Source organism: Enhydra lutris, unplaced genomic scaffold, assembly GCF_002288905.1.
Source record: "Enhydra lutris kenyoni isolate GAN:26980312 unplaced genomic scaffold, ASM228890v2 scaffoldscaffold2, whole genome shotgun sequence".
Lineage (NCBI taxonomy): Eukaryota > Metazoa > Chordata > Mammalia > Carnivora > Mustelidae > Enhydra > Enhydra lutris.
Genome location: NW_019154086.1, coordinates 38312063 through 38339036, shown reverse-complemented (window position 1 = coordinate 38339036; position 26974 = coordinate 38312063). Strand labels below are relative to the sequence as shown.

Below are 26974 nucleotides of genomic sequence, written 5' to 3'. Positions count from 1 at the left end.
GTGCTCTCTCTTGCCCTCTCTGTCTCTATCAAATAAATAAATCTTTAAAGAAAAAAAAAGAAAATCAGTGTTATGAGAACTGTACCTTGAGAAGGAAAATGGAGCCAAGAGTGGCCCTGTTTACCAGTTGTGCTGCTTTCTCACTAAAAGGAAGAGTGGAAGATTTGTGAACAGCTGGCAGAAAAGGAAGCAGATAGAATTACAACCATGAACCTTAGTATAAGTTTTTCTTCTATTCAGTGCTTAACTGTTGCTGCTAGCAAGAATTTTAGCCGACAAAATAGTAACTCATCACCAGGTTCTGCCAGTCTTACCTCTTAAATATTGAACACACACTCACCATTTCCACTGCACCCCACCAGTTCCAAGTATCCATACTTTCCTGTGGGACCACTGCAGAACTGTCTTGAATAGTCTTATCCAGTCTTTCTTCCAGTTTATTCTCTATGCTGGACTAGATTGACCTTTTCAAAATGCAAAACTGGTTCTTGAAATTCACCTAGGGGCGCCCGGGTGGCTCAGTAGGTTAAGCCTCTGCTTTTGGCTCAGGTCATGATCTCGGGGTCTGGGGCTCGAGCCCTACATTGGGCTCTCTGCACAGCGGGGAGCCTGCTTCCCCCTCTCTCTCTGCCTGCCTCTCTGCCTACTTGTGATCTCTCTCTCTCTCTCTGTTGAATAAACAAATAAAATCTTTAAAAACAATTTTTACCTAAAGCCCTTTAGAAGTTTCCCACCTTAGGCCACAGACCAACATTGCCTAACTTAGGCACAAGAGATCGTGCTTGGTCTGAGCCCTGTTTTCTTCTCCAGCTCAGTTACTTCCATAAAGGCTTTTAGTTGCTTCTGATGCTCTATCATCTCTTTTGCCATGGAGTTTTTGCACTTGTTGCTGTTCTCTTTGCTTGTTAACTACTATCCGTCCTCCAGAACTCAGCACACAAATCCTGTACTCCAGGACACTTTCCCTAACCTTCCATTTTTAGATCAAAACTCCCTGTTATTCACTGGATTAGCTCCATAAATCTTTATGTACTAAGTGTACTAAGCACACTTACAGAATTCCATGTATTTGACTGATTATGTGATTAATGAGGTTAGCACAAGGCTGATTTTCCTCCCTGTTGTATCATCAGTACTCTACATAAGGTTTGGGAGGTAGTTTTTATTTTTGCTCAGGAAGCATTTTTCAAATGAACAGATCAATTTCTTTGATTCAGCTTTAGAAGCTTCTAAGTCAGCCATTTAAAAATATATAATTAAGGGATGCCTGGGTGGCTCAGTTGGTTAAGCGGCTGCCTTGGGCTCAGGTGATGATCCCAGCGTCCTGGGATCGAGTCCCACATTGGGCTCCTTGCTCAGCAGGGAGTCTGCTTCTCCCTCTGCCTGCCACTCTGTCTGCCTGTGCTCACTCTCTCTGACAAATACATAAATAAAATCTAAAAAATATATATGTATATAATTAATCTGCGACACCTGGGTGGTTCAGTCATTAAGCGTCTGCCTTCAGCTCAAGCCATGATTCCAGGGTTCTGGGTCCCCGCATCGGGCTCCCTGCTCAGTGAAGAGCCTGTTTCTACCTCTCCCTCTGCCTGCTGCTCCCTCTGCTTATGCTCACTGTCTCTCTTTGTAAAATAAGTAAATAATCTTTAAAAAAAAAAATATATATATATATATATATATATATTCTGTCGATGTTTTTGCTTAATCTTGAATTCTGTTCTGACTTTAGTTTTTAGGATTTTACCATTATTGGAAACACAGTAAATGTGTTTCATCCCACTTGTTCTCTTAGTTTGAGAAATTGTAAATATATTAATAATACCTTACTTTTTTAAGAACTTTGAATATATTCTGTATTTTTACGGTTTTTTTTTTTTTTTTTTTTTTTTTTTTTTTTTTTTTAAATCACACAGCTACCCTGCTTTCTATATCCTCTTCTTCCAGGTTGCAGACTGCCAGCTTTTTATTATATCTTTACATGGCAGAAAGAGAGCTAGCTAGCTCTCTGGAGCTCTTCTTAGAAGGGCACTAATCTGATCTATGAGGTCTCTACCCTCATGAATCGGGTTACTTCCAAAAGGCCCCAGTTCCAAATACTATCACATTGGGATAAGTGTTTCAACATGAGAATTTGTGGGGGGATATAAACATTCATTCCAGTGCAGTACCTATTGATTTCCCAGCAGTTGCAGGATTTCATGCAATAAGGTTAAGAAAAATGTACCTATTTATTTATTTATTTATTGAAAAAGGTACCCTTTTAACATTCTGTAGTTCTAGGAAATGTTTAATAATTTCATTGATACTTTGATAGCTTTTTTTTTTTTTTTTTTTAAGATTTTATTTGAGAGAGTGAGAGAGCGCATGAGCAGGGGTTGGGGGAAAGGGAGGGAGAAGTAGGCTCCCCACTGAGCAGGGAGCCTGACTCAGACTGTATCCCAGGACCCCAGTACCTGAACTGAAGGTAGATGCTTTGGTTGACTGAGCCACCCAGGTGCCCCTGAAAGCTTTTTGTTATTTAAAATATTTGTGATTACTGAGTATTTATTAACAAATTGATGGTGGTTTTTTCCATTTTGTTTCTTTAGTCCGAGGATCAGAAGGACTGTACATGGTAAATGGACCACCACATTTTACAGAAAGCACTTTGTTTCCAAGGTATGGTTTATATTGTTGACTAAGGTTATGGGGAACTGTATGATACATACTAAATTATTTTTTTGCTGTTACATTCTGAACAAGAAAGAAAGAACAGATAGGCTGGTTTCTTGGGGTGTGTTATGTAATATCAACAGAAGATGGAAAGAATGCATAATCTTTATCGAGAAAAATGATCAATCTTTAGATGTGAAAATAATAATTCAGCATGTTTAAAAGAAAAAGTGTAGACATTAGTATATTTGAGTTCAAGCCTTTAGCTTCGAAGAATCTTATCTTGGGGGATGAAGAAAAACTTGCAAATGTGATAACCAAGCCACTGGCTATACTCTTCACGAAGTCAGAGAATGGAAAAAGTATAGGAAAGGAAGGAAATAGAAAATATATATATATAATTAGGTAGATACAGATATATTTTTTCCTAGAAAAAAAACAATGAATGGGTAAACAGAAAATTATAATAAAAATACTAAGTTTAAGTTGGTGGCATAACCATATGATGGCATGCAAAATTCTGAAATGCATTCAGTTGTTTTCTTGGTAACAGAAAATTGATACTGCCATTTTAAATCCATAGTATGATATAAATAAATATATAACATATTAAAAATCATTAGAAACCAAGTTTTTTTTTTCAACATAAGAATGAAAGGATAGACTTGCATATATCAATGTGGACTCATTATTTTTTTCTTCCCAATGATCAAAATGTCCCATCTTAAGGTTAGTGTGACCCCCCTAAAGTTGATTCCTGTGACCTTAGTTGAGATTTTAGATGAGTGGCTCTCAAATTTGGCTGCACTCTAGAATGACATGGGGAGCTTTTAAAAACCTGTATATCCAAGGACTGGGTATTAAATGAAATAAGTTGCAGCACAGGTGGAAGATGGAGGACTTCTTGTTCATAGTTGTTTATGTGAGAAGAGGACAAAAAATAATGTTTCAGTAACCTCAAGTTGAGTATAAGCTACCATTATTATGTGATTGCAGAAACACAGATACCATCTTCAGATGAATTAGTAATGTAAAGATAGTATCCAGTTTAAGGGGGATGTCCTGGTCAGTTCTCAGTGCTTGTTATTTAAAAATTCAAATGGTTGTTAGCTGATGAAGTTCTGGTTTTATGTGACTACACATATGGACATTCTGCATGTGCCCACATAACACATTTCTGTTTGTATGTTCCTTATTGCTGGGAGATGTACTCCTAGTAGCCATCTCCAGTTGAGAGATACAGTATGTAGAGTTTTGATCATTGGATAGAATATTGCCAAGAATCTGATTTCCTAGGTCTGTTCTTATAGAGAATCTTGCATCCACAGTTCAAAGTGAAGATCCTCTTATTGTTGTTACACTTCTTGTCTCTGTACATCAGAAATTGATGGAAGATCTTTGTCCTTCAAATCCAGGGGCACTTATTGGTTACTTGAGGGTATTCTATCCATAGTTAGGTTGTTGTGCAGGCGATCTGGGGCATTCTTCACAAAGTCTCCATATTGAAATCCTTCAGCCCTCTTAAGATTAGGGCTGACAGCTGGTGACTTCCATGTTCACTTATATTTTTGAGTTTTCACACAAACTAGTTATTGACCCAAAAGGGCTCTCTTTTCTTCTTAAGATTGATCTGTTGATGTAACATCAGTTTCCACCTTACTTTACAGTGGTTGTTGGCACTGCATTTTAAGAGATAAGGCATTTGGTAGACTAAAGCATTTTGGAATTACTTCTTAAATTTATGTAAGTTCATAATCATTAAATTAGTAGTAAGATTATAAATTTTTAATCATTTTTTTTTGAAAAATAATAATGCTTATTAAACTTTTTTTCTTGTCATTTTCAGGGAATCTGGGAAAAATTGCAAAGTCTATACTTTTAGTAAGGATGGCACCTTGTTTGCCTGGGGCAACGGAGAAAAGTTAGTGTTTCTTTATATAATATATTTTTATCAGTATAAAACATAAGTGGCATTATTTGAACAGTGTTTGGATGTCATTAGTAAATTCCTTCTTTTAATGTCATGATGTGGTTAGATATTATCTCCAGTGTAGCTCCCCTAGAACTCTAAAGTTATTAACTTCTATTTATATGCCATGACTTGACTTACCATAGTTTCTTAGGATTAAAAAGTAATATATTAAAAGAGGCAGTTAATCTAATGCTGGAGAAGCTGAGTTGTTTTTAAATATGCTCTATGTTATTGGTAAGGGTTTCTTCAGTTCTGCACTAACACTTAGAGAATAACTTCTTTGTTTGTTTGCCTTAGACTTAGATACTTTAATCTATGCTTTTAAATTAATAACAACAGTTATTTCTTTGAGTTTTATTATATGTAAAAGTATGTCATTTAAGTATTTTATAAATTATTCAAAAGTACATTAGTGTAGTTTCTGTTATATAAGATAATCAGATTACAAAATTGGTTTTGCAAAAAAAAAGTATTCTGATTAAATACTCATAATTTTACTAAGAAAATCACTCTCAATTTTTCCATAGTCACTACAACATTTCAGTTCAAAGAACCAGGAAAATGCCTAAGTATTTGTTGCTTGATTTAAAGTTATTTTGGTTGTTGTTTTTAAGCAGATATAATACCTTAGGTTTTTTAAAAGGTAGAAAATGTATTCATTAATATGAAAAGTACATTTTAAATGTTGTTTGTTACACAGTGATGATGGATTCTAAAGTCAGATTGGATTAAACACCTGATTTTTAAAAATTAATGCTAATAAGATTGTGTTGAATTAGATGATTCACTTTGGAGGACTATGAGTAGCTGGCAGAATTAGTTTTTGTAATTAAAAAGGTTAATCACCTTATTTTTTTAAGTTATTGAAGCCAACCAGTAAACTACTACTCATAAATTAGTAAGAATATAATAATATTGGGGGTGCCTGGGTGGGTCAGTCAGTTGAGCGTTCTGCTCTTGATTTTGGCTCAGGTCATGATCTCAGAGTTCTGGAATTGAGCCCCATGTTGGGGTCTGCATGTTAAACAGAGTCTGCTTGGTCCTCTCCCTCTGCTCCTCCCCCCACACCCCAACTCATTCTTTGTCTCTCTCAAATGAATGAATACAATCGTAAAAAAAAAAAAAAAAAGAGTATGATCATATTGGGTCTTATCCACAATGTTAACAGACAAAATCTTAATCTCAGTCTCAAAGAATGTACTCTCAAATTTTCTTATTTTTGGTGTGACCTATTGTCAGTATTTGAGTTTTATTTTATTCTGTTTCATTTTTAAGATTTTCTTATTTATTTGTCAGAGAGAGAGAGAGCACAAGCAGGGAGAGCAGCACGCGGAGGGAGAATCAGACTCCCAGCTGAGCAGGGAGCCAGATGCCGGACTCGATTCCAGGACTCTGGGATCATGACCTGAGCTGAAGGCAGACGTTTAACCGACTGAGCCACCAGGCATCCCTTATTTTTTAAGATGTATATTTTAAGGGTAATTTTGAAAAAAAATTAAAATCTATATTTTAGTTTATACTGTGAGTAATAAGCTAATAGAAATTTACTAATGAGACATAATATACTTCCTTTCATTGTCTATTATCTTTTTGAGGTATCCCTTACTCTACTAGCTTAGAGTTGTTTGAGTAAGTCTGTTTTCACCTTCACAATTATTTATTTTATGTATTTCATATCCCCGATTGGCTTTCTGTTGTATTCAGCTCTCAAACCTTTTAATATGTGCCCATTTGTCGTGTCCATCTTTTTAATAGATACTTTCTATCCCTGGTTCTAGCATTTATTTCCTTCAATTTCTGCAACCACAACAACATATAATGTTTCTAGGGACAAGAGAAACAGATGTAGTGTATTGATTGTGGTCTTTGCTGAGGTCATAGTTAATTAATCAGAAACTATAACTGATTTTTCCTTAATATGTGGGATTTTTTAGTGTAAATAAATACTCTGTTAAACTAAGAATAACTATTAAAGGCTATCAACAATAACAAAAAACGAAAGTTTCATGTAATTCTAAAATATGTAATTTATAGTAATTTGTAAAGAATTCTGAGTATTTATGTGTGTGTGTGTTTAAACAGTATGCAGTAATTATTCATTCTTACCAGCTTCGCTTATCCTAAACCAGTGGTTCAAACTTGAGTAGAACAAAGTAACTTTAAGCAATTTTCTAAATAGTAAGATGGAGTATCTTTTTTTTTTTTTTTTTTTTTTTTTTTTTTTTTTTTTTTACCTATAAGAGTACATAAGATAAGTCAAGCCAAACTGGTTTTAAAACTCGACTCTGGCATTTATCAATAGTATGATCTTGGACAAATCATCAAATCATTTATTTTTCTAAGCCTCGCTTTTACCATTTGTAAAATAGAGACAATGATGCCTATCTTTTAAGTTTCTTGTGAGGATTAAATGAGAAAATGTATATAAAGTGGTTAGACCAGAAAATGGTTCATAGAAAGCATCCAAAAAGTGGAACGGCTTTTATTATACAATTATTATAATTTTTATCATTATCATATCACGATAATTCTTAGTCTTATTTTTTGGAGATTACTTCTGAGATTTTAATAGACCTCAAAAGTCTCCTTGATGATTTCACAGCCGCTACAACTTCCATTTAGTCAAATTAAAAAATATACTTTCAGTTTAGCACTTCTGTTTTCCCTTGGTTTGATACATGTCAGCTTATCTGTATCTCTATGTCCACTTAAAGGCCTATTTTCTTTTCAGCTAAAAATGGAATCATCTATTATATCCTTCTGCTAAGTCTGTGTTTCCCAATACCACCCTTATATAGGGGCATTTTGGTAAAATGTACACTTGCTTTTGTTGTTGTTTTTAAGGTGTTCTTTAGATATTTTCTAGAATTAACTGAAAATTGATTTTTCTGAAAATGACCACTTTATAGCAGTCTGTATTTGAAAAGAGGCATGAATGTTTTGGATCTTGCTGGCTATTTTAAAACAGTATTTCATTGCTAAAGTACTTTCTTTTGAAACCAGAATAAATGTTACCAATGTCACTAACAAGGGACTGCTGCACTCCTTTGACCTCCCAAAGGCAGTTTGCCTTGAGTTTTCACCAAAAAACACTGTCCTGGCAACGTGGCAACCTTACACTAGTAAGTATTTTCCAATTGTAAAAATATTGACAGGACCAATTCAGTTCAATGGGGGGAATAAAAGAGAAGGTTTAAAACCTTATATGAAAGTAATTAATCTTTAGATAGTAAATAGTGTTTGTATCTTCACTGAACAATGAACCTTGTATGGCCGCAATATGATGTACTTTAAGTAATTTGAAGGTTATAGTAAGTTAGTGAAAAGATCCATCATGAGATAGAGAAAAAGAAAAAGCTCAAGTGAATTACCACTGGTTGGAGAAGATCTTAAAAATTAAGGATAATAATGGCCCTTAAATGAAAAATATTTTAAATAATCATTGCCAGGCGGTGCCTGGGTGGCTCAGTGGGTTAAAGCCTCTGCCTTCAGCTCAGGTCATGATCCCAGGGTCTTGGGATGGAGCCCCTTACTGGGCTCTCTGCTCAGCAGGGAGCCTGCTTCCCTTCCTCTCTCTGTCTGCCTCTCTGCCTACTTGTGATCTCTGTCAAATAAAATAAATAAAATCTTTTAAAAAATATATCATTGCCAGTCAAGGGCGCCTGGGTGGCTCAGTGGGGTTAATCCTCTGGCTTCGTCTTGGTCATGGTCTCAGGGTCCTGGGATCGAGCCCCTGCAGCGGGCTCTCTGCTCAGCAGGGAGCCTCCCCCCCCCCCCCCCCCCCCGCTGCCTGCCTCTCTGCCTACCTGTGATCTCTCAAATAAATAAATAAAATCTTTAAAAAACAAATAAGTAAATAATTATTGTCACTCAAAGAGGAAGTAAATAGACACAATAGGTAAGAAATGCATATGGTGTGACAAAGAGTAGGAAATGTGCCATTTTTTAACACATTTAAAGATAAGATAATATGTTATATGAACATTTTATATGGCTGTGCTTCACAGATGAATAATAATTTAGAACTGGTATAGGGGCTTTTTAAACATGTTTTAATAACGTGGGCATATGTTAAGTTAAATATATAATAGCCCGTTATTGGGTTATAAACCCTCTAGGTTTGTTCTTCCAAGAGGCATAGACTTGAATGAATCTTCATTTTCAAGGAAATTGAGGATCATGAGTAGTTAATATAATTTTGTGTGTTTATGTGTGTGACTTACAGAAATAAGATTTCGTAATATCAGAATTTAATCCATTTAACTGCAAACCATGTCAAACTTAATACAAGTCTCTTAAGTATTCTTAAAATCTATAGTAATTAACTCATTTCAGAAATGCTAAACTTTTGCTCAAACAGCTGTCAAATTGTGGCTTTAGGAAGGGATGATTACATCCATAATTAAAGCTAAAAGAGGAAGTTGATTCAAAGCAACTCTTTCACTTGATCTTTATAATCTTATTCAAAGTTGTTCTTTGAAAGAATTCTTTTTACTAGCATTAGGAGACAATTACTACAAAAAAAATGTTTTTATTTTAGCTTCTAAAGATGGCACAGCTGGGATACCCAACCTACAACTTTATGATGTGAAAACTGGTACATGTTTGAAGTCTTTCATCCAGAAAAAAATGCAAAATTGGTAAATAAATGCTTTAAAATACTAATTATTTACAAAATATTTTAAATGTATTCATTATATAATATTTTTTCTCAGGTACTAAAATAGAAAATAACTTGTCCGACTAAAATCTAGATCTTGAGGGATTTTGTGTGTGGGAATGTAGAGGAAAAACTTGATCTTTCATTTGTTTAGATTTGAATGAAGGAGAATGGTGTCTTTCTAGTACAAATGCTAACTAAAGCTATTGGGATCTGACTTGACATATTTATCAGTAATTTTCCTTAAATAGTAAGCAATATCACTAACTTCAGCCTGTTAACATGTGAGGTTACACCTGTCTAAATTTAGTTCATACTCTTTCTTTTCAACATAGGTGTCCATCTTGGTCAGAAGATGAAACTGTCTGCGCCCGAAATGTTAACAACGAAGTTCACTTCTTTGAGAACAACAATTTTAGTATGGATATATGAACTAAGTTTATTATTTACTCTAAGTGTATATAGTTTTATTGCCTTATATAGCATCATAGGGTTCTCCTAAATACTGTTAATATTTTAATAATCATTGTTACATTAATTCATTTGGATAACTTTTGTAAGTCTAAGTGCCAACTAAAATTCTACAACAAAGATTTTTCTATAATAAGCTTTTATTATCTAATAATTGCTATTAAATTAAAACACTTGCATACTCTTTCTGTGTTTAGTTGCTATCAAAGTTCTGTGATACGGATTTTTAAAATGTTTTGTTATGTAGAATTTGAAACAAAAGTTGACACCTAGTCCCAATAACCTTCAGTGCATTGCCAGTCCTGCCTCATCCATACATCTCTCTATCTAACATCTATCTCTCTTACTCTGCTAAAGTAAATCCTAGACATAGCATCATTTTCCCTATAAGTATCTCAGTATGTATCTTTGAGGATTAGGGCTATATCTTTAATTTTTTAAGACTTAGCCACAATACCATTATCACAGATTATAAAATATCTGGTCAGTATCCAAATTCTAATAATTGCAAATGTTATAATTTTTTTTAAACTTGGGCTCCAAATAAGGCTCCTCACATTGTAAATTGGTATATATATATCTTTAAGTTTCTTTTAAGCTATTAGTTCCCACTCCCATCTCCTCTGCCCCCCGTTAAGATTTATTAGTAAAGAAACAAGGTTATTTGTCATATATTTTTCTCATGGTTAAATTTTGCTATTGTATCCTATCCTATAGTTTATCATAGTCATCTATCCCTTAAATAGCTACTTGGATCTAGAGCTGGTCAGCTTCAGATTCTTCTTTTTGGGGTGATGAGGGCAAATCTACCTCATAAGCGGTGCTCAGTTCTTTTATCAAGAAGCTCATGACATCTTATGGTCTTTAATTTTGTAGGATTAGCTGACATTAATGTTCAGTGCTTGGATCCATTATTTTATGAGTGGTTGCAAATTGTTGATGTTCCAAGTCTCCCCACCTCCCCTGTCACTTATAAGCTATATTACTTTTATAAAGAGAAATTCCCCCATCTACTACTTGGTCACCTAGTGGGACCATTTATATAAGAAAGAACACTGTTTTCTTAAAATCATCAGTGGGAGTTAGATGTGCAGTCCCATTACTCACCAAGGTCACCCAGCTAGTAAGTGACTGGGTAGGAATTCAAATCTAGGTCTGTGTTGTTCCCACTCCACATTTTTTCCACCGTACGCCTTACCTACATGAGACTGTAATGAATAGTATCAATGTGTAGTTAAATTAATCTTTTATAATGCATTCAGAATTGATCGTGTTCCTATTAGCTTCTCTTGTCCATCTAACACTATTTGCTTTTTTTCAGACACAATTGCAAATAAATTGCATTTGCAAAAAATTAATGATTTTGTGTTATCGCCTGGACCCCAACCATATAAGGTAATTTCTTTGTTTTTGTTCATGTGGAATGTAACTAGATTAAACCTTTTCCTGGTTCTTAGTGACTGTAAAAACATGTCCATCTTAGTTTATATGCCTGAAAAAACTAAGTAATGATTTATATGTGTGTATTTCAGGTGGCTGTCTATGTTCCGGGAAGTAAGGGTGCACCTTCATTTGTTAGATTGTATCAGTACCCTAATTTTGATGGACCTCATGCAGCTTTAGCTAATAAAAGTTTCTTTAAAGCTGATAAAGTTACAATGCTATGGAATAAAAAAGGTATGATAATTATATTTCATTTATCAAATATTGACATATTCCTGTATGTTTAGAAAAAAAGAATAGCGATGCTTATTTAATGAAAATGTGCTCTTACATTTTTTGGAATTTTTTTCTTATCAATATTAGGTTAATTTGTGTTTTAAATCTAACTTAAGTTTTTACTATTATAGCTACTGCTGTGTTAGTAATAGCTAGTACAGATGTTGACAAGACAGGAGCGTCCTACTATGGGGAACAAACACTGCACTACATTGCAGCGAATGGAGAAAGTGCTGTTGTGCAATTGCGTGAGTATTCATTTGTCTTTTTGTGATAAAACAACAGAAAGAGCATTATGCCATAAAGAGGATCTAATGCAAATTCTTGATCACATGACAAAACTCAAATATTTTAATAACCTTTAAAGTAAAATTTCTCTTAATTAACAAACCTAAAATCATCCCCAAACATAGATTATTTTGACAAAATCCAGTTTATTTAGTTCTGGGGAACTTATCGAGTGAGGTAATTTCATTGTAGTATTCTCTAGGGACTTATTTATTATGACAGTAAGTTGGTCTAGTGAGTTTAGCACTGTCTTCAGAACTGAGGAATGTTACCATTTCATCTTTTGTTTTGATGAGCTAAATTACTGAGAATATTACAGTTCTAAAATTCTGGCAACTCCTTGACTTTTAATTTTGAATTGAACATGTAAAAGTAAGGTACTTCCTTATAATAAACTTCCTTATAAAAAAAAACTTTGTATTCCTTCTGAAGTCATCAAGGATTCTACTATAATTTAATATTGTGGAAGACCTAGCCAGTGTAACTGATCAAAAGAATAAATATACAGTTTTGAAAGAAAACAGAATCATATCTGTGCATGTACATGAAGTCACAGTATAAACAGCCACTTGAAAAACATAATGAAAGGAAAGATCCCATAGAAACTAACAAAAGGCAAGAAATACATAGGACTAATGGGAAAAAAAACTTCAAAACTTCTAAGAGGCAAAATGTGACCTTTATTAAGAAGAGCTTCATAGGGGCACCTGGGTGGCTCAGTAGCATCACGCTCCCCACTCAGCCAGGAGCCTGCTTCTCCCTCTCCCGCTCCCCCTGCTTGTGCTTGCTCTCTCTGTCAAATAAATAAATAAAATCTTAAAAAAAAAAAATAGAAGTGTTATGAAGATGTCATTTCTCTCCAAATTAATCTAAAAATTAAAAAGCCAGGGTTTGTTGCCATTTCTCTCCAAATTAACCTAAAAATTAAAAAGCCAAGGTTTGTTGTCTTTTTTTTTTTTAACTAGATAAACTGGTTCTAAAGTTGATTTTTTTCTCTTTTTTTCTAATCTTTTTTCTTTAATTTATTTGAGAGAGAGAGTGAGTGAGCATGAGCAGGTAGAGAGGCAGAGGGAGAAGGACAAGCAAATACCCAGCTAAGCAGGGAACCCAAGACAGGGCTCATTCACAGGACCTTGAGATCATGATCTGAGCTAAAGTCTCATGCTTAATTGATCTGCCACTCAGGCACCCCAACCTTCTCTTCTAATCTTGAAAGTGAAAAAAGATTTTCTAACATAGCAGAAGAATAAGGGAAAGCAAATATATAAAATACAGATTTCTACATGGGAGGAAGAAAAGCCCATAAATTAAGCAAGACAAAAAAAAATTAGGGAAAAATTTTTAGACAGACAAGGGATGAATATGAGAAAGGTGAATTTTGTTATTCTATCAAGTAAATCAGTAAAAGAACAATAACTGGAGAGAAAAATAAGCATGGGACAGTAAAAAACAATCCACAGAAACAAACGAAATTATATATAAATATATTAAAAGGTGCTTAGTTTATAATAAAAGAAATAGAAAGGTTTTTCTCTTAGTAGCTTGGCAAAGATTAAAGTATGAAACTACACAACGTGAGGGAGACTGAGGGGAAAATTTGTACACTCAAGAACTGCTCATGGGGCACCTGGGTGGCTCACTCAGAAAAGCATGTGACTCTTGATCTTGGGTTGAGAGTTCAAACCCCACACTGGGATTAGAGATTGCAAAAAAAAAAAAAAAAAAAAGTTAATAATCTTTAAAAGAAAAATGCTTTCGATAGTGTAAAATGGTACAGTTTCTCTGAGGGGCATTTTGGCTTTATCAAGTAAATATACATACCTTTGAGCAGCCAGGTTCACTCCTGCAGATGTGTTTGTATACACTCACAGTTGAGAGTATACAGGAATACACTACCACTGGAAGAGTGAGGCAGATCTTAATGTGCTCATATGGAAAAATCTCCAAGATAGAGTACTAAATGAAACAGCAAAGAACTTCAGTGTGAGTGTATATGTGTGTTCAAGAGAGATGCTTAATTTCAACAAAAATATTTTGAAAGCATATACAAAGAATATAATAGCGGGTTGCTTTTGTGTGGAGGGAATTATTTTGTGGCATATCATTTTATATAATTTGTATTTTTATTACTATGTCCCTATATTACTTCTTCTAATGAAAACTAGCTTATTAGGACTAATAATGTATATTTCTATGAGCCTACATTGCCAAAATGTTTAAAAGAAATTAAGATAAAGCATTAATTGCTGTAGTATATCATATAATACTTTAATTGTAACATATCTTGAAATTTTTGGATTTTTTTTACTGTTTGACATGTTTATGAGTATTATACAGTTATAACTTGGCTAATAAATATTGTATTCATGTAATGATTTATTGCTAATTTGGGTCTTATATTTTTTTTTTAGCAAAAAATGGCCCCATTTATGATGTTGTTTGGAATTCTAGTTCTACTGAGTTTTGTGCTGTTTATGGTTTTATGCCTGCCAAAGCAACAATTTTCAACTTGAAATGTGATCCTGTGTTTGACTTTGGAACTGGTCCCCGTAATGCTGCCTACTATAGCCCACATGGACATATATTAGTACTGGCTGGATTTGGAAATCTGAGGGGACAAATGGAAGTATGGGATGTTAAAAACTACAAACTTATTTCTAAACCAGTGGCCTCTGATTCTACCTATTTTGCTTGGTGCCCTGATGGTGAGCATATCCTAACAGCCACGTGTGCTCCCAGGTTACGTGTTAATAATGGGTACAAGATTTGGCATTATACTGGCTCTGTCTTGCACAAGTATGATGTCCCGTCAAATGGAGAATTATGGCAGGTTTCTTGGCAGCCGTTTTTAGATGGAATATTTCCAGTAAAAGCAATAACTTACCAAGCAGTTCCAAGTGATGTACCTAGTGAAGAACCTAAAGTTGCAACAGCTTACAGACCCCCAGCTTTAAGAAATAAGCCGGTCACCAATTCCAAACTGGTAAGCAAAGTTTTACTACTTTGGTGGGAAAAGATTTTTCAGTGTGTGGAGTTCTGGAGACCTTTTTCTCATGCATTTTCTTGCGTTACTTAGTACCTGATTAGAATATAAACCCTAGAGTGGAAATCATGGAGGACCTACTGCTGAAGATCATGAACAGCTAGCATTGTCAAGTTGACAAAGTAGTCAGTTGAAAGCAGTTCACGTTTTACGTATGTGGGAAAGAGAAGGGAGTATAACATACTGGCTTTATAGAGATCATGGGCTCAAATGTCAGGCGAGGCTGGTAATGTAAGGCTTTGGTGACTGGGGGAGAATGGTGTCAGGGAGAGACCATGCCCTCTTTAAAGGCCACCACAGCTACACAGTAGCAGCTGATTGTTTCCATAGGAGATTTGGGCACAGTTTGCCAAAACGTCTGATTTTTCAAGACAAAACAAGTCTGGATGCTTACATAAAATTTCTCAATTTTTAAAACACTGTTGGTCAAACAAAACGTATTTGTTTTCCTTAGGCTGTTCATTCCCATCTATATCATAAATTTAGGACCAGAGCATTGGTCAGGTTCTGATATGCTTTAAAATGTTAGCATCTCAGAGCTCAGGGGAAGCATTTACTAATAACCTGAGTCTCTGGGATGATGTTAATAAAGTTTTCTGCAAGAATGAACAATAATATTATTAGTATTATAGTGGTGACCATACCATCGGTGTAAGTTGGAACCAAGTAAACAGGGCTATATAGTCACTTAACTATGAGGCAGTTAGGGAAGTAGATACTTTTTCAGAGGATAAATACTCCTATGCCTCCCCCCGTGCCACTCCTAACCCTCTCAAAAACAAAAGAATAGCCATCCTCCACAAAACCTAGCAGTAGTCTGTAACTTCTTGACTTCATTGAAGTGTCCTTTTGAAACATTCTTGTTGTATTATTTACTAAAAACATATAAAAATATATGAACAAATTAAGCCCCATTTATGATACTTGGCATTTAGAATAAAAAAGAGGTACAGTAGTCTTTGGATTTGTCTTTATTCTCTATTAAAATGTTCCTTTGCCTAAGATAAAAACAGAAACAACCTCAACATATCCTGGCTTCTAAATATCTGTAAGGTTGCACAAGAGGAATAAATTCTAAGTCAATATGTATTTTTATTCTCTGATTCATAAAACTAATTTGTTTTGATAGGGAGAGGAAGAGAAAGATAAACTTTGAAAATAGTGATAAAACTTTGTAAGAACTTCTAAAAAACCAGCATTGTTGTAACACTTAAGATTTCCACTAAATTTTTGTTTTTGTATGTGACATGGTGATTATGTGATCCTATCAAATCATTTTAGTTGAAGGAATTACATGCCCAGTGAGAAATTTTTGTTTGTATCAAATTCTAGAAATGAGCTAAGTGGCAAAAAAAATAATCAAGAAATTAATAGAAACAAAGACATTCTTGTAAATAACTTCACAAGGGAGGAGGGTTAGATAGCAAAAGGGACAAAAAAGAGATGGGATTTTCTCTCAAGAAAAAACTTCCTAGCTTTTTTTATAAATAAAAATTCACAAATGAATTCTACTTAAGTATTTCTTGGCTTTCCAAAAAACCTTCTCTTTTATAGTGTACTCATTAAAACAGTCTGGTAATAATTGACATAAATGTAAAAACAAATTTTATTAACAGGGATGAAGTTATGGTGGGCACAGTACTATGGCCAGAAAAACTCATGATCCGTAGTAGCCATGTGGATTTTCTGTGTCTGAAATGAAAGTCTGTCAGTGACTACATAGTGTTCATGGTGTGGAAGAGCCTTATTACTTGTCCTTCCTTACATCATTTTTAATTGCTTTATCATTTTTTTTTGATGTTCTCATGACTAGAAGCTTCTCACCCAAAGCAAGGTACTGTAGGAGAGCCCACTGTGGAAAGAATTTTGATGTATAAAACACATGTTCAGCAAATACTGCTATGTCTTAACTAATATTATATGCAGTGTGGATAACAAAGAAGTGAAAGAGACTTGCCATCAAATTGTCTGTTCTACAAATACTAGTTACTTCAGGTAGAGCATGTACACACCGAGAACTTTGATGACCTGAAATAGTTGATGCAGCTAAGATAAAGTCACAGTATGGTTTCTCATTTCTTCCTTCTGTACCTTCAGTGTTTGAGCCCTGCCCATCTCCTTATAGCACTTACAAGTACCACAGGGGTCTGAAATCTAGTACTTAGGAAACTTCATGGAGATCTGGTTCTTTACATGTGCTGAGTATGATAAGAGTCTAAGAGACAGTTAACACTGAGATAACAGCACTTTGGAGGGAAATCAATAAGTAAACGTGAGCCTGATAAGCTGTGGTGCGACCACGCATGCTCCACGTGGCCTCAAGCAACTGTGGAGATGACTTAAACCTGTGTATATATATTTTTTATTGAAATATAACTGACATGTAGAATGATAAGATATCTAAGTGTACATCATGGTGATTTGATATATGTATATATTGTGAGATATAGTTAATTAATGAATCTATCACCTCATTATTATTTATTTATTGTGGTGAGAACATTTGAGTTCTCAGCAAATTTCAGCAATTTCAGTTATATGATACAGTGTTGTTAACCATAGTCACCATGTTCTATGCTAGCTCCTCCTTGATCCTATCCTTAAGTGATCCTTTCTGTTGTGGAATATAGTTGATGGATGGTTATATAAGTATCTCCTGATGGAAATGATTTTCTCTTTTTATTATTATAGTCTGACCAGTTATTTAGTTTTTTGTGAGCTTCTTCATTATGTTAATCCTGGATTTACAAATATAGTTACCACTTGCTGTTTGGTTTTTTTTTTTCCCTTCTGATCTGTTTTAGTTTTTAATTTGCTTTTATTTTTAATCTTCTAATCTCTGATTTTGCATGTAAAGACCTAGCAAGTAATTCTTTGTGTAAAGAAAGCAAATGAGGTAACTGGGTTTTAGTTGGCAGTAGTCAGATCCAAAAAGAGCCTGGAAGAAGCTGTTGTTAGTATCTGATTTCCTATGAAGCATGTGTCAGTAGTAGTACTAAGAAAAAGTTCCATTGTTTTAACAAAACTATACTGTGTTTTGCCAGCACTTGTATAACTGAAAGACATCATATATCCACTAATAATAAGATCCTCATTAAATCCATCCTGATAGTTGGAATGTGCCTACTACTGAGTTTTAAAATATCCTTTGCCAGTGATCTTAAAATAAATTTAATAAAATACATTTATCCCACAGTAACAAAATTGTATACTTTGTGATACATGTTTTTAAAAACATGGATTCCATTTCACAGTTGTTTATTTTACATTTTCCACAGCATGAGGAGGAACCACCTCAGAATATGAAACCACAAGCAGGAAATGATAAGCCATTATCAAAAACAGCCCTTAAAAATCAAAGGAAGCATGAGGCTAAGAAAGCTGCAAAACAGGTATTTGGGACACTAATCTTTTTGAAACAAAATAAAACCAGTTAAATTAGCTTAATTTAAGCCTCAAAGTTTAAAGATTATAGTCCTAAAGACTTGACTATTGTGGGTTTTTTGGTGTGTGTGTTTTTTTTTTTTCTTTTAAGATTTATTTATTTGAAAGCAAGCATGTGCACATGCACATGAGCAGGGACAGGGGCAGAGGAAAAGGGAGAGAGAGAATCCTCAAGCAGACTCCCCTGCTGAGCATGGAGCTGGACAGCGAGGAGCTTGATCCCAGGATCCTGAGATCATGATCAGAGCCCAGTTCAGAAGCCGGCCGCTTAGCCAACTGAACCACCCAGGCACCCTAAGCCTTGACTACTGTGTTATAAAATGTAGTTGAAGTTAGACCTAAATAGCCAGAATGTCTTTCTTTTGTATTTGCCTATGATTTTCTGGGTAGTTCTGTTTATATAATGAGGCAGTGAGGAAATTGGATCGGGTCTTAAAACCTGAAACCTTAATGGGATTATGTAGTATGTTACTTGTTATAGACCCTTCTGTTGGAGTGTGAAGTGGTATGGTTTGCTCTCTGAAAGCATGTGTTTGTTAAGAGAGATCAGAAATTACATGACCATAAAGCCATTTTGTTACTCAGTATTACATTACTGTAGGAAATTGTTCAACTGGGAGTCTAAACAACAGAAGTACCCACAACAATGGAATTGTTCTAAAATAATTTTATGTGGTTTTATTTTATTTTTTAAGATTTTTATTTATTTATTTGACAGAGAGAGACACAGTGAGAGAGGGAACACAAGTGGGGGAGTGGGAGTGGGAGAAGCAGGCTCCCTACCGAGCAGAGAGCCCAATGCGGGGCTCCATCCCAAAACTCTGGGATCATGACCTGAGCTGAAGGCAGATGCTTAATGACTGAACCACCCAGGCACCCCTTTTCTATATGATTTTATAGTTTAAAAAAACCACACCAGTGTAATAATTGATAAATAATGATTGTATATGGCTTACGGTGATACTGCTATCAGCCAGGCTAGGAGTATCTGGTTAGTGAAGTCATCGTGATCACATTTTTAAGATTCAGATAATGCAGTCTTGCTGGTAATGCTGGAATTTTGACATATCTAGGTTGCTTATGTTTTGGTAGGGAATTACTATTTTAAGTCATAGAATTGTATTATGCAACCAGTCTGCCAAAATCTGAGCTTTAAAAAAAAATCAGTGTGCTCTTTTGTAGTTGATATATTTCATCTCCAGAGATAATCTTTAAATAGGTCAGGTTTAGGTCATTCTAAGCATAATGATCTATTCCATGTATTTGACTTGTATAAAAGCAGGAATTGTCCTTTCATCAGTGTGAGTAGAAATCTCTTACTGGCCCTGAATATTACAAATTAGTAGTATCCTTTTAAGTACTGGTAGATTAGAGTTCTTTTTTTTTTTTCCCTAGCCAATATTTTCAGGAATAATTGACAAAATTTTTAAGTGTACAATGTGATAAGCTGTTATAGGCAAACATTGTGAAAAGATGCCCACAATTGAGTTTATTAACACATCCATCACTTTATATATTTGCTTTTTGAGAGGTGAGGACACTGAAGTTCTACTCTTTAGCAAACTTCAGTTATACGATACAGTATTATCAGCTGTGGTCACCATGTTATATATTAGATCCTCAGACTTTATTCATCTTGTAATTGGAAGTTTGTATCCTTTTACCAGTCTGTCCCCATCCCCCCCACTCCATAGCCTCTGGCAACCACCATTCTACTCTGTTTCTAAGAGTTTTACTTTATTTTTAATAGATTCCACATATAAGTGATACCATGCAGTATTTTCTTTCACAGTCTGGCTTATTTCACTTAGCATAATCCCACCATGTTCATTCATATTATTGCAAATGGGAGGATTTCCTTTTTTTTCCTTCAAATATTTATTTATTTATTTGAGAGAGATTGGGAGTATGCACTTAAGAGAACACAAGCAGGGCGAGCAGCAGAGGGAGAGAGAGAAGCAGACTCCCCAGTGAGCAAGGAGCCCAAAGTGAACCTCAATCCCAGGACCCCAGGATCGTAACCTGAGCTGAAGGGAGACACTTAACCAACTGAGCCACCCAGGCGCCCCTGAATAATAGTCCATTTTATATGGTATATTCCATATTTTCTTTATCATTCATCCATCGATGGACACTTTAGGTTATTTCCACCTTGGCTATTGTGAATAATGCTGCAGTGAACACAGTATAGGTATCGCTTTGAGATAATGGTTTTGTTTCCTTTGGTATATCTCCAGAAGTGGGATTACGGGGTCATATAGTAGCTCTGTTTTTAGTTTTCTGAGGAACCTCCAATCTGCCCATAGTGGCAGTATAAGATTCCTTCTCGTTGAGATGGAAGGGCTTTCTGAAGCCCACTCAGCTTAAGAATCTTGTTTTTGTAAATGGTGTTTCTTCCTCCTTATTATAAGATTATTTATTTATGGGGCACCTGGTTGGCTCAGTGGGTTAAAGCCTCTGCCTTCGCCTCAGGTCATGATCCTAGGGTCCTGGGATCGAGCCCCGCATCAGGCTCTCTGCTCAGCAGGGAGCCTGCGTCCACCTCTCTCTGCCTACTTGTGGTCTCTGCCTGTCAAATAAATAAATAAATAAGAAAAAAAGAAAAAAAAGATTATTTACTTATTTTAGAAGATTTTCTTTAAATTTTTATTTAAATTCCCGTTAGTTAACACACAGTATAATGTTTCAGGTGTACAATACAGTGATTCAGCACTTCTATACATCACCCAGTGCTCATCACAACAAGTGCCCTCCTTAACCCCCATCACCTATTTAACCCATCTACCCCACCTCCCCTCTGGTAACCAGCAGTTTGTTCTCTATAGTTCAGAGTCTGTTTCTTGGTTTGTCACTTTCTCTCTCTCTTTTCCCTTTGCTTGTTTGTTTGGTTTCTTAAATTCCACATCTGAGTGAAATTGTATGGTGTTTGTCTCTGACTTACCTCACTTAGTGTGATATTCTCTAGCTCCATCTGTGTCATTGCAAATGGCAAGATTCATTCTTTTTTATGGCTCATAATTCCATTGTATATATATACCACATCATCTTTATCCATTCATCAGTTGACGGACACGGGCTATTTGCATAATTTGGCTCTTGTAGATAATGCTGCTATAAGCATCGGGGTGTATGTATCCCGTTGAATTGGTATTTTTGTATTCCTTGGGTAAATACCTAGTAGTGTGATTACTGGATCTTAGGGTAGCTCTATTTTTAACTTTTTGAGGAAACTCCATACTGTTTTCCAGAGTGGCTGCACTAGTTTGCATTCCTACCGTCAGCGCTAGTATTGCCCTTTCTCCACATCTTCGCCAACACCTGTTCTTTCTTGTGTTGTTGATTTTAGCCATTCTGACAGGTGTGAGGCGATATCTCATTGCGGTTTTGATTTGTGTTTTCCTGATGATGAGTGATGTTGAGCATCTTTTCATGTGTTTGTTGGCCATCTGTATGTCATCTTCGGGAAAATGTCTATTGAAATGGATGGTTGGAGTTAGTTAACTTCGTGTGATAGAACAAAGGTAAATGGTCCATGACAATAGCCACTTTCTCAGCCCTGACTCTTGAGTTAAGTAATCAAAGATAAAGGAGTTAGGGACATATAATCTAACCAAGTGCTTTTATAAACTAGTGATGACTTTATAAGCTTATGAACTCTACCAAAAGGAATTGAACCTAAGAATCTAATCTTACCATATATGCATTGTTTTTAGAGAATGACCAGAAGTATAATAATGCAGACATTTTAACTTATTCTTGGTTTTCAAAAATATGGTAGAAAGTTAAATTTCATATTTTGCTTGGTAGTTTTTCACATGTATTGACATTAGTCTTCTTTCCTAGAAGAAAATTTTTCTCAGCTCTTTTCAAACTAAATTTTAAAAATACTTACTTGATATCAGAAATGATTTTTTTTTCAAGATTTTAATTTATTTATTCATGAGGGACAGAGAGAGAGAGACAGAGGGAGAAGCAGGCTCTCACTGAGCAGAGAGTCTGATGCGGGAATCAATCCCAGGACCCCGGAATCATGACCTGAGCCGAAGGCAGGTGCTTAACTATCTGAGCCATCCAGGTGCCCCAGAAGTGAATTTTGATAGGTGCAGTATCTCTCTTCCCCTTTTACTCACTCTTCTGTAGTTTTCTATTATGAAAACATATTATTATTCTAATAATATGCATATTATTAGAATCAATAGGCTTCTTAGGAGTAGAATCTAAACAGTTTCTTTCTATTTATTAAAGTACTTGCTTAGTAATGCGTTTTCACATGGAAGGTTAGAAGTTAATATTTGTTGAACTGGAATGTACAAAAAGTACAACTAACATGCTTTAAAAAGAAAAAGTGACTCCAGTTCTATGCTCTCCAAAAACTCTCAGGCAAATATTTCTAGATACGAGTGATACCACGTTTCATGTCCCCCTAGGATGCTTTGGTATTCAGAGCATTTTACCCAGAACTCTGAGTAAGAGTTGTGGCCTTGGGGCTTTATGTATTCCACTGGGAACTCTATAAGGAAGAAATAGAAGTTCTGTCTTGGGGTTAATAAAGCCTTAAATAACCTTTTACCCCCCTCTTGTAAAAATGTATGTCTTGTCATAATTACAAAAGCAGAGTAGTTCTTTGACTACTTCATTTATTTAGCATGTGCCATAAAGCAGGTCTTATGCTGGGGGCACAAACAGAACAGTGAACAAAGAAACCTCTGGTACAATCTAATGGGAGATAGTATAATATACTGTTACAGTAGGAATACATAGCACGTGTTGTGCAACTAATCCAGTCTTCTGGGTTGGGAGAGAATTTTTCAAAAGGCCTATACGATAAGTAGAGTCAGCCAGGCAACCTGAAGTTGTTCTAGCACACACAAAGGCCAGAAAACAAGTATATGGCACCTGAGGGGAAATAAAAGTGGTTCAGAATCAGAGGTCTGATTACATTGAGAACAATATCCCTTTGAGTTTTCCTTAGGAATTTGTCACAGAGCTGAACTGATCTGATTATAAATAAATCTCTGCAGGGCTTATCTAGTAACATTATCCATTACATGTACTTGATCATACATACTCACTAGAGTTTTTGGAGGACATCATCAAAGTGAAACTTCTAACACATTAAATTAGAAGGGCCCTCTCACATTTCTAAACCATTCATATAGTGGCACATCCCAAAATATCCAAAAGTTTGGAAGGCTTGTAGGCTGATACAGAAACCTGTGTTTTTCTGCTAAAATAATTTCATTTTTTTTTATATATAGGATTATTTTCTAATTTTATTTTAATTATTTTATTTTATTATTTATTAATTTATCATTTATTAGTATTTTATTATTATGCTACTTCAGCTCCAAATTTTAGACCTAAGAAAGTGTTCCCTATGATGATTGCATGGTAAAATCCTTTTGGGTGTCTCCTTATACTGTGATTTTCTTTTTTTTTTTTTTTAAGCTGTATTATATCTTTCTGTTATGGGACAATGTGGCTACTTCATGAGACTTTCAACTCAGATCATTTATATAAAATGTAGTATAAAAGATAAAATCACATTTTGGTTTCTGCATTTTATATACCAAGACTGTGTTGGTTGAAGTACTTTAATGTTTTTGTTTTAGAAAATTGAATTTTTAAAAATGTTTCCTGCAGGAAGCAAGAAATGAGAAGAGTCCAGATTTGGCAACTACTCCTGCCCCACAGAGCACACCACGAAATACTGTCTCACAGTCAACCTCTGGAGACCCTGAAATAGATAAAAAAATCAAGAACCTAAAGAAGGTGAGACACTTAAGTAAAAACCAGATGTATTTATTGAAAGAAATCCATGAGAAATATATAAAGAGAGGCATCTAAGAAGTTTGTAGCAGTTCTGATTATTGCTTTCTCTCTATGAAATTCTATAATTTGGGAACTGATTTTAGTTCTAGTCACAAATGTCTGATAGCTATTATTAGTTTTTATTATTGATTCTTGGAGTAATAAGAAATGTACATTTGTACAGAATTACGCTGAACACTTTTATACTTAGTATTTCATTAGACATTTGTGAGATAGGTAGGAACAGATGTTTATCCCAGTTTTGAAGATGAAGAAACAGAGACAAAAAGAAGTTTATTAATTTGTCTTATTGCAGCCAGTTTGTGATGATGGCCCTGGGGTAAAACCAGGTTTCTAGAGCCTTCCCAGGCTGCATTACAAAATATCTCTTAAAGCCAAACACATTGTCTGGGTACAATGAAGTGCTGGAAGAAGTGGTAAAGTTGGTGATATATTTACATACTTATACATGTACATATATAATATAATAATTACTTGAGAGCTTGAAAATTTTTTTGCCAAATCCCATGTTCTTAATATATTCAATTTTACATATAAGTTAAAAAACAAAAAATTTTGCCTTAGTATTTTAACAGACTATCCTTGATCCAAAGGTAAGATAATTGATTCTTCTTACTCATTTTTCCCATCCATGTGATTGCGTTGTTACTAAGAAAATTTGCATTCTGAAATTACTTGTTCTTCCTTCCTCTTGACTCGTAATATATTTGATTTTCACAGAAACTGAAAGCAATCGAACAACTGAAAGAACAAGCAGCAGCTGGGAAACAGCTAGAAAAAAATCAGGTCATTTTTACATGTTTCATTTATGCTTGTAATTACTACCACTCTTCTTTTTATTATAAACAATTATTTAATCAAGTGGGAGAGCTTATAATTGAAAAACTTATTTTGAAAACATATGCCATATATTTGGTAAAATGTTTTTACATTTAGAAGAGGATAGGGGAAGATAGGATGTAGGTCATGGTGAATGAGAGAATCACTATTCCCAAGAGGCATATTAAGGCCATTGCTATCAAAAATAAAGGCAATTTATTAAAATAGATAAACATAAGATTCTCTTTCTTCCTATATCTCAGGTTATACTGCCCTGTTTGCTCTTTTCTTTCCTTCTGAGGGAAGCCCAAGTGTAGAATGGAAAATTTCTTGGACCCTCAATGTTGCAATAAGACAGCATCTTTGCCCCCTTGATTCATACCAGGAAAAAAATTAGAGCTTGTTTCCGTGTATTTTTAAATCTGTATTTTCCAGTAGATCTGTTAAAGTATCAGAAATACTCTTTTTATAAACTTTTTCTCCTTTGCTGTTTTGGCTGTATATCCAGTAATTATTTTATTTCATTTCCTATTTAATAACTTTGTTGTTTTGAACTTTTCTAGTTGGAGAAAATTCAAAAAGAGAAAGCCCTTATCCAGGAGCTGGAAGATTTGGAATTGGGCGTTTAAAGATTCACAGAAAGCAAGTTATTACCAGAAATCAGTGCAAACACATTTTCTGTTAAACCCATTGGTGGACATGAAATATCCATGTGCCCACATTTAATGTTCATCTATAATTTTAACCATTTATCCAAGATTCTGCATATGTTTGAAATTATTTAATAATGTCTGTTAAATTGATTTTTACAACCTGCATCCTTTATCATGTCAACACATGATACAGAAAAGAAACACATGAATTTTTTAATAAGTTTGACAGATTGAAAGACAATGTCATTGTTTTTTTATTAGGGGACAGTATTTACCATACATGTGAATAAAAACATTTAAATTTAATCATCGTTGGCTTTGTTATAAGTTCCTAAGTTAACAAGTCCTTTATTAATTAATAACAAATTTGGAAATTTTTCCTTTGAATGTATAAAATGGCTTTTTTTAATCCTAAAGAATTATTATATTGTCCAAATTTTAAATTAAAGCCTTAAAAATCTGATTGTGCTAAACATTTTAAATTGATTATATTATTTGTAGTATTTTAAATAGTTTTTGTGCTTAGTTCTAAAGTAAATATAGACTTTAAAAATAGAAAATAGTAAAACATTTTATTTTGATATTTCAGATAATAGATCTGGTGATTCAAGGATGAAGTAAATATTTTTGAAACATGAACTATGATTATTTTGCTGTAGTCAAGTCTTGATTATTTTGATTGTTTATTCATATGGTGAAAAAAAGATGTAATGATAATTCAAGACACTTACCTATGAAAATGAATTTATATATAGTTTTAGTGTCTATTACAACTAATTTTTTTTTTTATCAGGTTTACATTTGAAGTCACTTTTTTAAAAGTTTGATTAATTTAACTAATCTGTACACCCAGCTTGGGGTTTGAAATCATGACCTTGAGGTCAAGAGTCACACACTCTCCTGACTGAGTCAACCAGGAACCCTAACATTTGAAACTGCTTTTATTTCATTTGCCTTAATACAGATTTTCATTTTCCAGAGGTAATCTTTAAACTGATAGGTAAAAGAATACAGAAACATCTTGAGAGATAAGAATAAACGACTGAGTTTACTGATATCCCAGAGTTTCTACTAAGATTTATCAGTAATTCATTACAATTCATTGCAAGGATGAATTCATTATTCATCCTTGCCCCACAGGGCAAGGATGTAAATGTAATTCATTACAATTTTGAGTGGTATTTTGACAGGGAGGGATAGTCCAAGATGGCGGAGGAATAGGAGACTTAGTTTTTGTCTGGTCCCAGGAATTCAGCTACATAGCTATCAAATCATTCTGAATATTTGTGAACACAACCAAAGATCTAAGAAAATAGCTGCAACTGTGCAAATGGAAAAGTGACTACATACTGCAAGGGAGAAGGTGCAGACAAGTGAATCTGAGGCAATAAATGGGAAGATAAACTGTGGGGAGAAGGAGC

General features: G+C 34.6%; 1 protein-coding gene across 3 annotated transcripts in view; it reads left to right on the top strand.

The window, feature by feature from the left end:
• LOC111151415 (eukaryotic translation initiation factor 2A) overlaps positions 1 to 26015 on the top strand; it is a 33819-nt gene extending 7804 nt beyond the window's left edge. Inside the window, exons 2-14 of one of the 3 annotated variants that reach the window (XM_022509410.1) lie at positions 2589 to 2658; positions 4499 to 4573; positions 7628 to 7746; positions 9165 to 9264; positions 9620 to 9702; positions 11077 to 11150; positions 11288 to 11432; positions 11606 to 11722; positions 14174 to 14745; positions 18084 to 18197; positions 23893 to 24021; positions 24802 to 24867; positions 25464 to 26015. In XM_022509410.1, the coding sequence (XP_022365118.1) occupies positions 2589 to 2658; positions 4499 to 4573; positions 7628 to 7746; positions 9165 to 9264; positions 9620 to 9702; positions 11077 to 11150; positions 11288 to 11432; positions 11606 to 11722; positions 14174 to 14745; positions 18084 to 18197; positions 23893 to 24021; positions 24802 to 24867; positions 25464 to 25529 (1730 nt within the window). In that variant the 3' untranslated portion in view covers positions 25530 to 26015. Of the gene's footprint in view, positions 1 to 2588; positions 2659 to 4378; positions 4396 to 4498; positions 4574 to 7627; positions 7747 to 9164; positions 9265 to 9619; positions 9703 to 11076; positions 11151 to 11287; positions 11433 to 11605; positions 11723 to 14173; positions 14746 to 18083; positions 18198 to 23892; positions 24022 to 24801; positions 24868 to 25463 lie in introns of those variants that run through there. The other 2 variants (XM_022509426.1, XM_022509417.1) reach the window with 2 other exon arrangements.
• Positions 26016 to 26974: the final 959 nt, after the last annotated feature.